The following is a 16133-nucleotide window of genomic DNA, read 5'->3' on the forward strand; positions in this document are numbered from 1 at the left end:
GCTCATTCCGTTTGCTCAAAAATTGATAAATTATTTTAAAAAGTAAGGCCCGTGTCCATAGAGACACATACCAGCTCTACTGGTAGTACTGCTACTACCTGCAGTACAACACCTGTACCTGTCGATGACACAAGTTGCTCTGCTTCCACAGCACATCCAATGCTAGCATCAGTAATTCTACATTTGTTGTTATCTCTCTTCTCTCCCTCTCTACTATTCTCTCTCTTCTCTCTCTTCTCTCCCTCTCTCTTCTCTCTCTACTCTCCCCCACTCCCCTCTCTACTCTCCTTTCTCTACTATCCCTCTCTCCCTCTCTCTACTCTCCCTCTCTCTCTACTCTCCCTCTCTCTACTATCCCTCTCTCTTCTCTCCCTCTTGACTATCCTCTCTCTTCTCTCCCTCTCTCTACTCTCCCTCACTCCCCTCTCTACTCTCCTCTCTCTTCTCTCCCTCTCTACTCTCCCTCTCTATACTCTCCCTCGCTGCTCTCTCTACTCTCCTCTCCTCTCCTCTCTCTCCTCTCCTCTCCTCTCTCTCCACTCTCTCCTCTCCCTCTCTCTACTCTCTTCTCTCTACTCTCTACTCTCTACTCTCTACTCTCCTCTCCTCTCCTCTCCTCTCCTCTCCTCTCCTCTCCTCTCCTCTCCTCTCCTCTCCTCTCCTCTCCTCTCTCTACTCTCTACTCTCCTCTCTCTACTCTCTTCTCTCCTCTCCCTCTCTCTTCTTTCCCTCTCCACTCACTGCTCTCTCTACTCTCCCTCTCTCTACTATCCCTCTCTCCCTCTCTCTACTCTCCCTCTCTCTACCATCCCTCTCTCCCTCTCTGTACTCTCACTCTCTCTACTGTCCCTCTATCTACTCTCTCTACTTTCCCTCTTTCTACTCTCTCTACTATCCCTCTCTCTACTATCCCTCTCTCCCTCTCTCTACTCTCCCTCTCTCCCTCTACTCTCCCTCTCTCCCTCTACTCTCCCTCTCTCCCTCTACTCTCCCTCTCTCCCTCTACTCTCCCTCTCTCCCTCTCTTCTCTCCCTCTCTACTATCCTTCTCCCTCTCTACTCTCTTCTCTCCCTCTCTCCCTCTCTCTACTCTCCCTCTCTCCCTCTCTTCTCTCCCTCTCTTCTCTCCCTCTCTCTACTATCCTCTCTCTTCTCTCCCTCTCTCTTCTCTCCCTCTCTCTTCTCTCCCTCTCTCTTCTCTCTCTTCTCCCCTCTCTCTACTATCCCTCTATACTTTCCCTCTCTCTACTCTCCCTCGCTGCTCTCTCTACTCTCCTCTCTTCTCTCCCTCTCTCTACTCTCCCTCACTCCCCTCTCTACTCTCTTCTCTCCCTCTCTCTACTCTCCCTCTCTACTCTCCCTCGCTGCTCTCTCTACTCTTCTCTCCTCTCTTCTCTCTTCTCTCTTCTCTCTTCTCTCTCTTCTCTCCCTCTCTCTACTCTCCCTCACTCCCCTCTCTACTCTCCCTCTCTCTTCTCTCCCTCTCTACTCTCCCTTGCTGCTCTCTACTCTCCCTCTCTCTACTATCCCTCTCTACCGCTCTCTACCGCTCTCTTTTCTCCCTCTCTCTTGTCTCCCTCACTCTTCCCTCTTCTCCCTCTCACCTCTCCCCTCCCTCTCTCCCAGTACATCCACCACAGCCCGGGGAATTCCAAGCGGGGCTTCGGCATCGACTGTGCCATCCTGTCGTGCCAGGTGTACATCTCCCAGATCCTGGTGGCGTCGGCGCTGGGCGCAGCAGTGGACGCCACGGGTAGTGTGCAGGTCATCCCCATGGTGGCGTCCGGCGGCTCCTTCCTGGGTTTCCTCACCGCCTGGTTCCTGGTCATCTACCCAAGTCACGGTGACGCGGAGGCCAAGGGCGAGCAGAAGGCTCTAACAAGACTCGTGTCCGATAACAGCGTCACGGAGAAACCCAGCGTTCTAAAACTGACAAAGAAAGGTGCCACCACTACGTGTAAAGTGCAGTGCGAGTCCACTCTGTAATTTGACGTGATCGCCAATTAACTGGAAAGGTCGGAGCTTACTGTAACCATAGCAATGCAACGATCATCAAAAAATAAAAAACAACATTCCTTTTTTACAACCGGGCCATTGCCACCCAATAATCTGCTGCTGGCATGGGCTTGACCGACCTCTTTCTCAAAGACACACATGGGCCATGATGTGTTAAGGTTTTGACTTGTATTTCGTTTAATTTGGGGCCTGTCTCTCGCTCGTCACGGTCTAAGGACTGTGGTGTGGCGAGGAGAGGACAGGCGTCGCTCCCTCTCAGGGCCACCAGGGGCCGCGATCGAGGCGGTCCAACTGGACAGGACAGATCAGGGGACGGTGGATACACAGTGCGACCGACGTTCACGCGCTGAACTGGGATCTCTGGAAAAAGACATGCACTTCACTCTCACTTCCATTCAAGGGTCAAGATGAAGGAAAAGACGAAGAGTCTCTAAGAAATATTATATTCTTCTAATAAGTGAAGCATTTGAAAATGCAGAAAATTGCTCTTTTGATTGAACATGATTATTTAGTTTACTTTCCTCTATATATTTTTGACATTATGTTGCAGAAGGACATTGTTATCACCAAATGGGCCAGGCCTGGTATCATTTACAGGGTTGATGTATTACTTTTTGGACTTAAAAGGTTTTTAGTGGCTTTAAGAGGAAACTGCACATGTATAAGGAGGTGATTTCTCAGTTAGGAGAGGAGGGGGAGGAAGGCATTGTTTGGTAAATCAATCAGTTCTCCTAATTATTGAATTTCTAACTGTTATGACATACTAAATTGTAATAAGTCCAGTTACACCATGTGCCAAACTCATTCCACACAGAGCCGAGTGTCTGCTGGTTTTCGCTCCTTCCTCGTACTTGATTGATACATTTAGGTCACTAATTAGTAAAGAACTCTCCCTCACCTGGTTGTCTAGGTCTAAATTGAAAGGAAAAACTAAAAACGCCAGACACTCGACCCTCCGTGGAATGAGTTTGACACACCTGAGTTACACTATATCAACTGTACACAAGCATTTCCCCAAACTCGCTCCTGGGGACCACAAGGGGTGCCCGTTTTGGTTTTTGATCCGGCACTCCACAGCTGATTCAAATAACGAATTCATCATCAGGCTTTGATTATTTGAATCAGCTGTGTAGTGCCAGATCAAAAACCAAAACGGGCACCCCTTGTGGTCCCCAGGAGCGAGTTTGGGGAAATGCTGATCCACACAAATATATCTTTATCCTCTTTAGTAATTTATAGTAAGGATCCTATTTTCCACCTTTCAGAATATATCCTTCTGAGATCACAAGGGCCTCACCGTTGACGGAGAACAGAAACACTTTAAGGAAATGAGAAAGAATCTCAATGCTGCATTTTGGAGTTACGGAGAATTGCATACCAAAAGGAGGACAGAAGTTGAGGAGCACTGTAAGGAGCTTGGAAGCTCTTCTGTCTCACAGAGGAGAAACAGATTTCAGGCTTCAATTCGTTCTCTTTGTCTTGTTTCAATTGCATTGTTAATGGATTGTGTCACTCGCTGCACAATTTCAGCTGCTGACGTTTGTTTGAGGATGTAACTAATACTAGCTAGATGTTTGTCAAATGTGGGAGTGCCTGCTCATGGGGGGGGGGGGTAAGTCTGAGTTTTGGGGGAGGAGCACTTAGGCAGAACTTAAACTGTGCAGGAATTCAAGTTGATTATTTTCCTACCATATAGGTCTTCCTTTTATTTTTCTAACTGAAGTAATGGGTCTTGATAGAAGAGTTCATATCCAGGGGCCTCCCGAGTGGCGCAGTGGTACTAAGGTACATCGCAGTGCTAGCTGTGCCACTAGAGATTCTGGGTTAGAATCCAGGCTCTGTCGCAGCCGGCCGCGACCGGGAGACCCATGGAGCGGCACAGAATTGGCCCAGCGTCGTCCTGGTTACGGGAGGGTTTGGCCGGCAGGGATGTCCTTGTCCCACTCCTGTGGCGCGCCGGGCACAGTGCGCGCTGACACGGTCGCCAGGTTCACGGTGTTTCTTCCAACACATTGGTGCTGTTGGCTTCTGGGTTAAGTGGGCATTGTGTCAGGAAGCAGTGTGGCTTGGTTGGGTTGTGTTTTGGAGGACGCACGGCTCTCGACCTTTGCCTCTCCTGAGTTTGTACAGGAGTTGCAGCGATGAGACAAGACTATAACTACCAATTGAATACCACAAAATTGGGGAGAAAATGGGGTAAAAAATAGAAAAGAAGAGTTATATCCTCTCACTTGTAGTGCATTTACATTTAACACCTGGTTGCTGCATGGTTTGGGCCTTGTGGCGAGTTGTGCTGTTATCTGAAGCGGCCTTAGCTAAATGTTAACACACCATGTTGGCTCTGCATGGCCTACATGCACCCTGAGCCAGAATGGGGGCTCAGTTGCATTCTTCTATAGACGACATGGTGGACTGAGTGTGGAAACTAGTGAAGGGAGTAGAGCTCCCTTCACTAGTCTGTCTCTAGTCTGTCTGTTGTGTTGAGCATGCTGGTAATGGCTTTACAGGCCCATGTGTCTCTGCTGTGACAGGCCCCAGGAGGTCAGATCAGAGCCTTAGGGCTATAGAGCTGGGACTACCCAATTACTACATCCAGGTTGGCTGTGTTTCTACACAAATACTTACCGTATATGAGACATGGCTTCCTTCTCCTATGTGTTTATTATATTGAAGTTACAGACTACATCGCTCTGTTATCTCTTGTTAAGGATACGTGTTAATCAGTAGAGGTAGATTTGTGAAAGTGTCATTTAACCTTCATTATTAATGTGTCGAACTGAAAAAAACAAAAAGCTGAAATCTTTTCAGAGTGTCAAGAGGAGATTCAAACCAAACTTGAAGTGTAAACGAACAGAGAGCATGAAGTATTTCACAAATCAGACGATTGTTGCAATAATGTTTTCTGCCTCTGTAAGCAAGGGTGGAAGTGTTACGTTTCTGGGATCGGGTGAACTTCCTTAATGCATGGCTGTATGTATGTGAATCGTAGTTATACTGTATGAAAAACAACAACCATGTATTTCGTAGCTAAATAAGCATAGTATTGGTCAGGTTTTTTTTAGAGAAGAACCATGCCTTGTTGAATACTTGAAGTGCAACTTGAGTGTTTCTAAGATGCAAGGAAGTGTATGATAGTTTTCCTGAACCTCTAGCTGTTGACTCCGGAATGTTGACATAGTGGCCTATGTTGAAAGGGAGTTTGCGTTTCCTTGATTCCATCAGGTGACAATGTTAAAGTCATGAATGTAAAATGTTTGTCGTTTTGTGATGGGTAGAGGGTCTGCACAGAACTTGCACATACAAAGATTGAAGAAAAGAATAGAATAGTCTTGCAAAAGAAAAAGTACTGGATATGTTTTTTATATATATATATATATATATAGCTCTTTTCATGTTAAATGGATGCTTTCACTTTATTTAAATATAACATGTATAAATACAGATCTATATTTACAGTAACAAATGCAAGAGGTATGTTACAGTAATGGGAGGGCTGGAATGTGTTTGAAACACGTGTGTGAGCGTGTCATCTGGTTTTACAATTCACTTTATTTTCTAAGATTGAGGTCACGCTGCAATACCAATATTTCATTTGTTAACTTTTCAGACAGAAATGTGTTTTTGAATAAGTAGAATTCAATTCGATAATGAAACTCATTCAATTTCCCTCTTTTCTTTTGATAGGAGAATGCTATCATTCATCTCTGATTATTTTAAAGATACTTTTATAAGGTCATTTTATTTTAGGACAACGGGAGTTGCATATAGTATTTTATGTAATGAATTTATCACTGATATTACTTAAAGAATGGGAAAAACAGTATTTGCAGTCAGTGTAAATACTATTTTAGTTTATTTTGCTGCTATAAAAAAGCAGATTATTTGTATTAGCTGTTTTTCTATAAGGACTGTATATACATTCTGTAAATATGCTTGAGCCTTCATATGTAGAACCATGGAAGAACACTGTATTGAATGCACCTTTAAAAAAAACTCAAGGGCTTCTGTCGCTTTGTTGTTGTATTGCACTCATATATTACCTTTTGAAAACAAAATATTAGCTATGTAACTATAAGAATAAACTGCCATCATCTATGAAATGCTCTACATGTGTAATATAAAGTCATATCAACGTTAGAGGGTGGTTTGTTTTTAGGGCAATATGAGGAAAGGCAGCGTACAGTCTGAAGATCTTGGTAGACGAAGAAGACACGAAGGCTATGAGTGCATTAAGCGCCAAACTTTAATGATGACTTATCAGGGTTATAAAATGAATGATAAACTGGAGAGGGAATAGCTACACCTTCACACCATATCACACATCACATTCCACCTCGGGTCAAACCACAGGTCATCTACGCTGAGCTAACCACAGCTTCCTCTTTCAGTTAAAGCCACACTCTGTAAGAACCTGTTTATGATAAGGTGAAACAGTTGCTGGCCTAAGTTACATAAGTCATATACTATTTCTAAACCAAGGGGGTATTTGATTCATTTAAATGACTGGAAATCTACCAGACTGCAATACTAGGTCTTACCAGTGGTGGAAAAAGTACTCAGTTGTCATACTTGAGTAAAAGTAAAGATACCTTCATAGAAAATGACTCAAGTCAAAGTTAAAGTCATCCAGTAAAATCCTACTTGAGTAAAAGTCTAAAAGTATTTGTTTTAGATATACTTAAGTATCAAAGGTAAAAGTATAAATCATTTCAAATTCCTTATTAATATTAAGGAAATCAGATGGCACAATGTTTTCTTGTTTTTTTATTTTACAGATCGCCAGGGGCACATCCAACACTCAGACATCATTTACAAATGAAGCATGTGTTTAGTGAGTCCTCCAGATCAGAGACAGTAGATGACCAGGGATGTTCTCTGTTTAGTGAGTCTGTCAGATCAGAGGCAGTAGGGATGACCAGGGATGTTCTCTGTTTAGTGAGTCCTCCAGATCAGAGGCTGTAGGGGTGACCAGGGATGTTCTCTGTTTAGTGAGTCCTCCAGATCAGAGGCAGTAGGGGTGACCAGGGATGTTCTCTGTTTAGTGAGTCAACCAGATCAGAGGCAGTAGGGATGACCAGGGATGTTCTCTGTTTAGTGAGTCCTCCAGATCAGAGGCAGTAGGGATGACCAGGGATGTTCTCTGTTTAGTGAGTCCTCCAGATCAGAGGCAGTAGGGATGACCAGGGATGTTCTCTGTTTAGTGAGTCCACCAGATCGGAGGCAGTAGGGATGACCAGGGATGTTCTCTGTTTAGTGAGTCTGTCAGATCAGAGGCAGTAGGGATGACTAGGGATGTTCTCTTGATAAGTGTGTGAATTGGACCATTTTCCTGTCCTACTAAGCATTCAAAATGTAACAAGTACTTTTGAGTGCCAGGGAGAATGTATAGAGTAAAAAGTACATAATTTTCTTTAGGAATGTAGTGAAGTAAAAGTTGTAAAAAAAAATAGTAAAGTTAAGTACAGATACCCCCCGCCCCCCCCCAAAAAAATACTTAAGTAGTACTTTTAAGTATTTTACTTAAGTACCATACGCCCACTGTGTCTTGGACATGATCTAAACATAATGCACAAATGAGACCTTGTGCACAAAAAGGGCCACTCGTCTGGGAATGTTGACAGTAGTCTCTTATACAATGTTCCCACCGCGTGGTGTTCTTCTCGCGTTACATTTCTCACCCCTGGAAAGGGTTCTGCGTTTCATGGATGTTTCTCTCAGCCGCTGGATGGCAGCATTTAACTACATATTGTAACCAGCAGTGCTATACATTTATAGTCGTTTTATTTGTAACATGATTGTAGTTGTAGGCGACAATATAAATCTTAATTGAATCGCAATACAGTTTAACTAATACGGTTTTAATGAGTTATCTGCGTCTGATTCATATTAGTCCTGAATATAATTTGAATCTGTGTAGGCTATGAGCCGCCTTTTTACCAGGAAGTTGTATGGAGCCAACAACAGTTGAAATGTGACATTTGCTCCACTGTTCTGGTCTTATCCGGTGAGTGGTAGGGTCAGTTCAGCCCCGTACTGTGTGGAGCTTCGTGTGCGCTTTATCGACAATACAGTTGCATTTGACGCCTTCATTATTTCACCAACGAAGGTACCTGATGGAAAATAGCCGATTGAATAGAGGTTGGTGATGTCTTGTATTTTCTAAAAGTGTCATAAGAGAGCTAGCTATATGTCGGGTTTAAAACAATCTGACCACTTTAAAACAAATTTAAGATGCAAACCTTCTTGTCACAAAAATGCCATTTAAAGTGTCAAGACCGTGTCAAAACTGAATACAGCTGACACTGTCCCCTACCTATGCTGTCATCACTTTTCCTCTTTTGTGTTCATGCGTTTATAGATTAGGACAAAGATCAGTCTACCTGTCGTTAGACTATAAATGGCACCCTATCAATAAGATCCATGAGGCACAGACTTGCGACGTACCTGAGGTTTAGAACTAGAATGACCAGTGTGACCACCGGCCAGGAGGACCGGGTTCTGCCAGAGCAGAGAACAGACTAGATGTCTGTGGTTTCATCGGCTCGTTTATTTCTGGAAAATCACATTTTAAAACCCATCGTTGGTGTCATGTAGTGTAGTAACAGTGCACGTGTCTTTTCAACATCCTCTCTATGTATTCAAGATGCATGTTTTGGAATATTTCTATATTTGTACTCTGTTCACTCTGCCATTGTTGTGGAGTTACTGTAACATTTGGATGGATTGCTATTCTGAACTGCACCTTGAATAGTTGTGTACAAAACATTTGGATGGATTGCTATTCTGAACTGCACCTTGAATAGATGTGTACAGGCAGAACTGTTAAAGCCCCCCCCAAACTGTGGATTTTGAGAGAGAATAACATTACTCCTGGTGTTTTCCATTACACAAGGTTGGGCTACTCACTGGTTCAAAATGTTGGGCAGGGATTTCATAGACCTGATGTAAGCACCACTGCAGCTACACTGATGATAAGAAACGGATGTGCCTTTTGGGGAGAAAAGCAAACTGCTTGGCCTTTATGAATCACACACTCCTACTTACTCTAGGCCTCTTTGTTGTGTCTTGTGTTTTTATCTTTTGAGTTGAACTTTTTGACCAAATAGGTCATATTGTAGTATTAGGAATATGATTATTTACGTGTTAAATAAAGACTATGAGCACTGCATGCAGACAAAATGGCAGTTATGACAGGATGATATCTAAACTGTGTCAACAAAGCAAATCAATCTCACTAAGTAATTCACGGTAACTTCCGGAAGTATGTTTATTTTTCCAGAGATAACTGATAGTATTCAGACCCCTTGGATTTCTTCACATTTTATTGTGTTACAAAGTGAGATTAAAATGTATTTAATTGTCCTTTTTTTTCGTCAACAATCTACTCAGAATACTCTTGTCAAAGTGGAAGAAATAGTCTAACATATTTTAAAGGTTAATACAAATGAAATATGCTGAAATATAATCGTTGCGTAAGTATTCAGCTCCCCGAGTCAATACATGTTGGAAACACCTTTGCCATCGATTACAGCTGTGAGTCTTCTTGGGGAATCTATACGGGCTTTGCACACCCAGATTTGTGCAATATTTGCCCATTTATTATTTGCTAAATTCTCTGTCAAGATGTTGGTGATCATGTCTAGACAGCCATTTTCAAGTCTTGCCATATATTTTAAAGCAGAACTTGGTCACTCAGGAACATTCACTGTGTTCTTGATGTGCAACTCCAGTGTATATTTGGCCTTGTGTTGTAGGTTATTGTTCTGCTGAAAGGTGAATTCCTCTTCCAGTCTCTGGTGTCAAGCAGACTGATTCAGGTTTCCTCTAGGATTTTGCCTATGCTTAGCTAAATCCCACTTCTTTTCATCCTGAAAAACTCCACTGTATTTGCTGATTTTTCAAGCATACCCATATCATGATGCAGCCACCACCATTCTTGGAAATAAGGAGTCAGTTACTCGGTGATGTGTTGTGTTGGATTTGCTCCAAACATAAGGCTTTGCATCTAGGCCAAACACTGTATGTCTTTGCTTTGTTTTTTTGCATTAGTGCCCTGTTGTATACAAGATGCATATTTGTATTCTTCTTTGCAGTCTGTCATTTATGTTATTATTGTGAAGTCACTACAATGTTTTAAAATCACCAATGGCCTCATGGTAACATCCCTGAGCAGTTTCCTTCCTGTCCTGCCCCTCAGTTCAGGAAGACGACTGTATCTTTGTTGTCTGGTTGGTTTAATACGTAATCCACAGCATAATTATTAACTTAACCATACTTAAAGAGAGATTCAATGTCTGATTTGTTATTATTACCCATCTACCAATCACTGCCCTTCTTTATGAGGCTTTCCAAAAGCTCCCTGGTCTTTGTAGTTGAATCTGTGCTTGACATTCAGTACTTGACTGAAACCTTACAGATATGGGGGACAGAGGATGGGTTCATTTTTTATTTTTTTTTACTATTATTTCACACAGAGTGAGTCCATGTAACTTATTTTGTGATTTGTTAAGTCAAATTTGACTCCTGGACTAAGTTAGGCTTGCCTAAACAAATACTAATGCAAAGATGCTATTTTAGTTCTGCTCTTTTATATACACTACCGTTCAAACGTAGAAATGTCCTTGTTTCTGAAAGAAAAGCACTTCTCTTTTGTCCATTAAAATAACATCAAATGAATCAGAAATACAGTGTAGACATTGTTAATGTTGTAAATTACTATTGTACCTGGAAACTGCAGATTTATTTGTTTACTGAATATCTACATAGGCCTACAGAGGCCCGTTATCAGCAATCATCACTCCTGTGTTAGCTAATCCAAGTTTATAATTTTAAAAGGTTAATTGATCATTAGAAAATCCTTTTGCAATTATTTTAGCACAGCTGAAAACTGTTGTCCTGATTTTAAAGAAGCAATAAAACTGGCCTTCTTTAGACTAGTTGAGTATCTGGAGCATCAGCCTTTCTGGGTTGGTTTACAGGCTCAAAAGGGCCAGAAACAAAGAGCTTTCTTCTGAAACTCATCAGTCTATTCTTGTTCTGAGAATAGACTGTGAATAGACTCTGAGAAAGCTCGTATCTCTGTAGAAATCTTCACTCCCAGACCAGCTCCTTTCTGGAACCTACATCAGTAAAGCCCCATCTCTTCTTGATTAGTAGTTGTTTTTTTTACCATCGCCAACAACAGAGGAAAGTATGCAGGCACAGTAATACATTATGGAGGAACATGTTGTACGTGGTTTATATGAGGTTCAAATCGTACCTTTCTGCTTTACAGTTCACAAAAAATTAAACTAAGTCAAAAACCTGACGATTCACTTAGATAAGTTACGGTAACTTCGGATACTTGATTTCCTCCCCTGGGCTTGGGATTCATGTTAAACATGTTAATGATCGGTTTCTGGTTAGCTGCCTGAGTGATCAGGCCCCAACATCTGGTGGGATGACGATGGGTTTTTCATGATTACCAGGCCGGCATGCAGGATCTTAGTTTATAGGGTCTATATGCTGACTTCTATCAGGCCTTAGTGACTTATAGAATGACTAACCTAACTGACTGTCTGTATCTGTCGTTCCCTAGACCTGAGGCCATGTTTCAGATGATTCTACTGAGATGGGCCTTTCCTCTAGGTGATTCTGATCTAGACGGGTCGTGTGGAAGTGAAGAAAGTGGTAGAGGAGGAGAAGCAGGAGACCTATCATTCTGACTCTATTCTGGATCTATGGACTGTAGACAAACACCATTTGTCTTACGTCAGACAGTGCGACCCATTCCACATTTGTTTGAACTAACGTCATACAGGAGGAGTTTTGCGTAGGAGTGACGCCACCTGTTGGACTCAGAAAAGAAGACAATGGCCGTGTGTGTGTGTCAGTGGTGTCCGGCTGGCTCTGCTGTCGTCTAGGCTCTGATGGCAGATGTTCCCTCTGGACTACTGGAGGCTTGTGTGGTGGTTGGAGCAGTCAGCAGTACACTCAGGGAACTCTATCAGGTAGGTACTGCTGACTCAATCGTGTTCTTACCAACTTCTCCCAAACAACTGCCCTTTTTGACCACTAACGCAACAGGTTAGAGAAAATGTTTCTGTGGTATGACATCTTCCCCTACTTCTCTGCTTCGGATTGCGATCGGATTCCAAATCGTGCCTATGCTTTCATAACCCATTGCCTGCTCTCTTTCCAGCTTCAGTAAATCATGTCAGAAATGTGCAGATTCACTACACTGTTGGTTCTGCTACACATTGATTTTCGTGGGCTTAGGCTTCCACCACATCGTATCAATCATATGACACATAGTCATACGCATCACATGTAGGCCTGTATATGATATCATGTAATGTTTCCTCTTCCTGCCAGTCACACCAGCAGGGTAAAATCAAAGAGCTCCCCCTGTTGGAGACGGAGGTATTGCAGGTGCACGCCCCACCCTTTGTGACCAAAGAGAGTGTGAGTAACGAGACCAAGGGTCAGGGTCACGCCCCGGCCTTCACCAGGATCCAGAGGAGGCGCTCCTTCATCAAGAAGAAGAGGGGGAGGCCTGGAACGGCTAATGGAGAGGTAGCCAAGGGTAGCGATGGATGGGGTGGCACCACAGAGGACATCAGTGTCCCTAAGGACCTGGACCTCATCGCCCTGCCTCAGCTCTGCTTCCCAGGTGACACAGCGTGGTGATTTCGGCTAGCCACACACACACTACACCATAGCACTACATATTAATGCTCAAAGGAGTATGTTCATAACTCCAGATTTGTCATCTTCATCACCAAAGGTGGATGTGTCGTGTCGTGCGATTAAGCAATAAGGCACGAGGGGGTGTGGTATATGGCCAATATACCACGGCTAAGGGTTGTTCTTAAGCACGACGCAACGCGGAGTGCCTGGATACAGCCCTTAGCTGTGGTATATTGGCCATATACCACAAACCCCAGAGGTGCCTTATTGATTTCATAAACTGGTTACCAACGTAATTAGACCAGTAAAAATAAATGTTTTGTTATACCCGTGGTATACGGTCTGATATACCACGGCACTCGGCCAATCAGCATTCAGGGCTTGAACCACCCACTTTATAATTCCTCTTATATGAGGTCTTGTGTCTGCTTTCTTCCATTGGCCAGGGGGTCTTCAGATAGCCAGTGAGCAGAGAGAAGACTCGTACCATTACCTGGTGTTTACTGATGTCTTCGGGAACCGGACACATGCTGTAGTGGTGCAGTACTACAGACCTATACAGGTGGGGTGGCTTACCGGCTGAGCTTTATCCATGCCCACTGGAGTGCTTTACCTTCTTCAATAAAGAGTGGTTTATAATTTGAAGACAGATGGATGGACATAAGCGTGTTCATCAGCAAAACAAAGATTTATTGTGAACATTGGCCCTTTTAGGTCCATGTTCTTTTTAAATACATTTGTAGACTTTTACATTTGCTGCTATGGGAATGTAGAAGGACACATGAAATATAAATACAGTCTACAGCCACATGAACAGTCATTTCAATTACTGTCCACATCACGTCATTGGTCACTGTGTAAAACATTGCTCTCTGATTGGTTGTCTGCTTGTGTCCCAGTTCTCTCAGGATGGTGGGCACCAAAATGGCCACCGGTTGTCCTCCAAGTCGTCCCGTCTCTACACGGCGTACGGCATCTGTGTCATCTCTAAATACCCTTACTACAACGCTCTCAGGGACTGCCTGTCATGGTGAGAACAATTCACCATCCTCTTACCATCCTCTCATTCCTCTAGGTTTTTGTGTTTTAAGTGAATACCGAACGAGAATACAAAACAGTAGACTACAGGTTATCACAGTAAATATGGCCAGATGTGGGCCGTTGTTATAAAGGGATCAGTTCAGCTCATCTTAGACACCTTTTGACCTGTATGTTGTGTTTTGACTGCATGGTGTCCATCTAACGGGTGTGTGCTCAGTCTCTTGTCCCAGCTCAAGCCCAGCTGGATGGGGGACTTTGAGGAGAGGGTGAAGGAGTTTTCAGCCAAGCTGGCGCTGGTGCCCATACCTCCACCTGGGCAACTGCATGTGGTGAGCCATTTGTCTCCCTCTATGATTTACTGCCATTATTTAACAGTAGAGATCATGTTAAGGATGAACTGTAAAACCAATCATGGGCATTTTGCCAATCTCTCTGCTCCACCCAGTCTATTGTATGTTTATGTAGTGTGTTGTATTGTTAAGTGACTAACATTAAAATAGTGTAATTTAACTATCTGTGTTCCTCTACCTGTTCTGTCCCAGGTGTTTAGTCTGAGGCCTCTCCAGATTGGGCTTCCCTCCCGGGAGGATAAGGACCGGCCAGCTGTTGACCTCGACCTCCATCTGCCTTTCCTGTGCTTTAGACCCCGACAGCTCCTCCAAGTGAGGACAGACAGCCGGATTATACTGCCTATCCCACTACATTATATTTTCTTTCAATGCAATTAAAGAGACTAAAAGACTGTGGGAATGTGATAATGTGCAAATGTACAGTATGTTTCTGTTCATCTGTTTGGAATGGTAAAAGACATGTCTATATCAATCAGACCTGGGTTCAAATACGATGTAGGATATTTCAAGTACTTTCAAAGTCATTTGGAAGTAATTATTTAGATTTTTATTTAAAAAAACACAGGTAGTTGAATATTGGAATATATTTGGAAATACTTAAATACACAGTATTAATACAAATGCTTAAATACACAGTATTAATACAAATGCTTAAATACACAGTATTAATACAAATGCTTAAATACACAGTATTAATACAAATGCTTAAATAATCCCAGGAATTTGAACCAGGTTTGTTTTGGCATTTAAAAACGTTGAAATAGTAGGCCTATAAATAAGGAAATAATTAGAAAATCCTTTCAATGGTTGATTCGGGCCACATTATTAGAAAATACTGAAATACACCGAAAATAAGTATTTAAATAACAAATAATAAAATACACATGTATTTGAAGCCAGGACTGATATCAACGTTACCTTCTGTCTGAATCTCATCAGATCATTACCAGCCTGCTGACAGAGCAGAGGGTAGTACTGTTTTCCTGTGACTGGGCCCGGCTCACCCTGCTGGCAGAGAGCCTGATGCTCTTCATCCACCCCCTGGTGTGGCAGCACCCCTTCGTCCCCGTCCTCTCAAGCCAGATGCTGGACTTCCTCATGGCGCCCACCGCCTACCTCATGGGCTGTCATCTGCACCATTATGAAGAGGTGGCCGCGGTAAGGATGGATATCACTAGCGTACATGGCCATGCTAGAATAGAATACTGTAGCATGATCAGGTAGTGACCGTTCTAGTGATAGTGACCCCTTCCTGGGGCGGAAGATAGCCTAGTTGTTAGAGTAGCGGTTGCTGGAGTCCCAGAGTTTTCCATCTGTAATTGCTCCAGGAGTGCTGCATTGCTGGGTTTGTGTGTGTTTTGGGGGGGTTGGATTGTGCATAAAGACACATTTCTGTTTTAATGGCCAATGAACTTCTCTTCTCATTGGCTGTTACCTGAACCCTTACAGGAGGTATCCACGATAAGAATAGCACCAGCACTGTCTGACAATGTTCCTCGCATCACTGATTGATTTATAATTTAATAAACTGCTTTATCATTTATCAGCATTTTCTACTTACTTTTACATAGTATAAAGGATCATGTGGTTCAATGTCCTAACTGACATACAGGACAGAAGTTAACAGGATGTCCAGTTCATTTGAGCTGACCTTCCTGACTTGACCCTAGTCTGTTGTTCTCCTCCATTACAGTGTGTTCTCTAAGAGAGACAGAGCTGACTTGACCCTAGTCTGTTGTTCTCCTCCATTACAGTGTGTTCTCTAAGAGAGACAGCGCTGACTTGACCCTAGTCTGTTGTTATCCTCCATTACAGTGTGTTCTCTAAGAGAGACAGAGCTGACTTGACCCTAGTCTGTTGTTCTCCTCCATTACAGTGTGTTCTCTGAGAGACAGAGCTGACTTGACCCTAGTCTGTTGTTCTCCTCCATTACAGTGTGTTCTCCAAGAGAGACAGAGCTGACTTGACCCTAGTCTGTTGTTCTCCTCCGTTACAGTGTGTTCTCTGAGACAGAGCTGACTTGACCCTAGTCTGTTGTTCTCCTCCGTTACAGTGTGTT

The 16133-nt window shown here is 43.1% G+C and overlaps 2 protein-coding genes across 2 annotated transcripts in view; both read left to right on the plus strand.

The window, feature by feature from the left end:
- LOC110496879 (polyamine-transporter SLC45A4) overlaps positions 1-5331 on the plus strand; it is a 66597-nt gene extending 61266 nt beyond the window's left edge. Inside the window, exon 9 of the mRNA XM_036953470.2 lies at positions 1626-5331. Within this exon, the coding sequence (XP_036809365.2) occupies positions 1626-1985 (360 nt within the window). The 3' untranslated portion in view covers positions 1986-5331. The remainder of the gene's footprint in view (positions 1-1625) is intronic.
- A 2360-nt stretch (positions 5332-7691) lies between these two features.
- dennd3a (DENN domain containing 3a) overlaps positions 7692-16133 on the plus strand; it is a 53179-nt gene continuing 44737 nt past the window's right edge. The window contains exons 1-8 of the mRNA XM_036953471.2: positions 7692-8153; positions 11593-12004; positions 12369-12666; positions 13130-13245; positions 13583-13713; positions 13942-14053; positions 14267-14386; positions 15014-15232. Of these exons, the coding sequence (XP_036809366.1) occupies positions 11924-12004; positions 12369-12666; positions 13130-13245; positions 13583-13713; positions 13942-14053; positions 14267-14386; positions 15014-15232 (1077 nt within the window). The 5' untranslated portion in view covers positions 7692-8153; positions 11593-11923. The remainder of the gene's footprint in view (positions 8154-11592; positions 12005-12368; positions 12667-13129; positions 13246-13582; positions 13714-13941; positions 14054-14266; positions 14387-15013; positions 15233-16133) is intronic.

Source organism: Oncorhynchus mykiss, chromosome 18 (genome assembly GCF_057628025.1).
Source record: "Oncorhynchus mykiss isolate SJ-2025 chromosome 18, ASM5762802v1, whole genome shotgun sequence".
Classification (NCBI taxonomy): domain Eukaryota; kingdom Metazoa; phylum Chordata; class Actinopteri; order Salmoniformes; family Salmonidae; genus Oncorhynchus; species Oncorhynchus mykiss.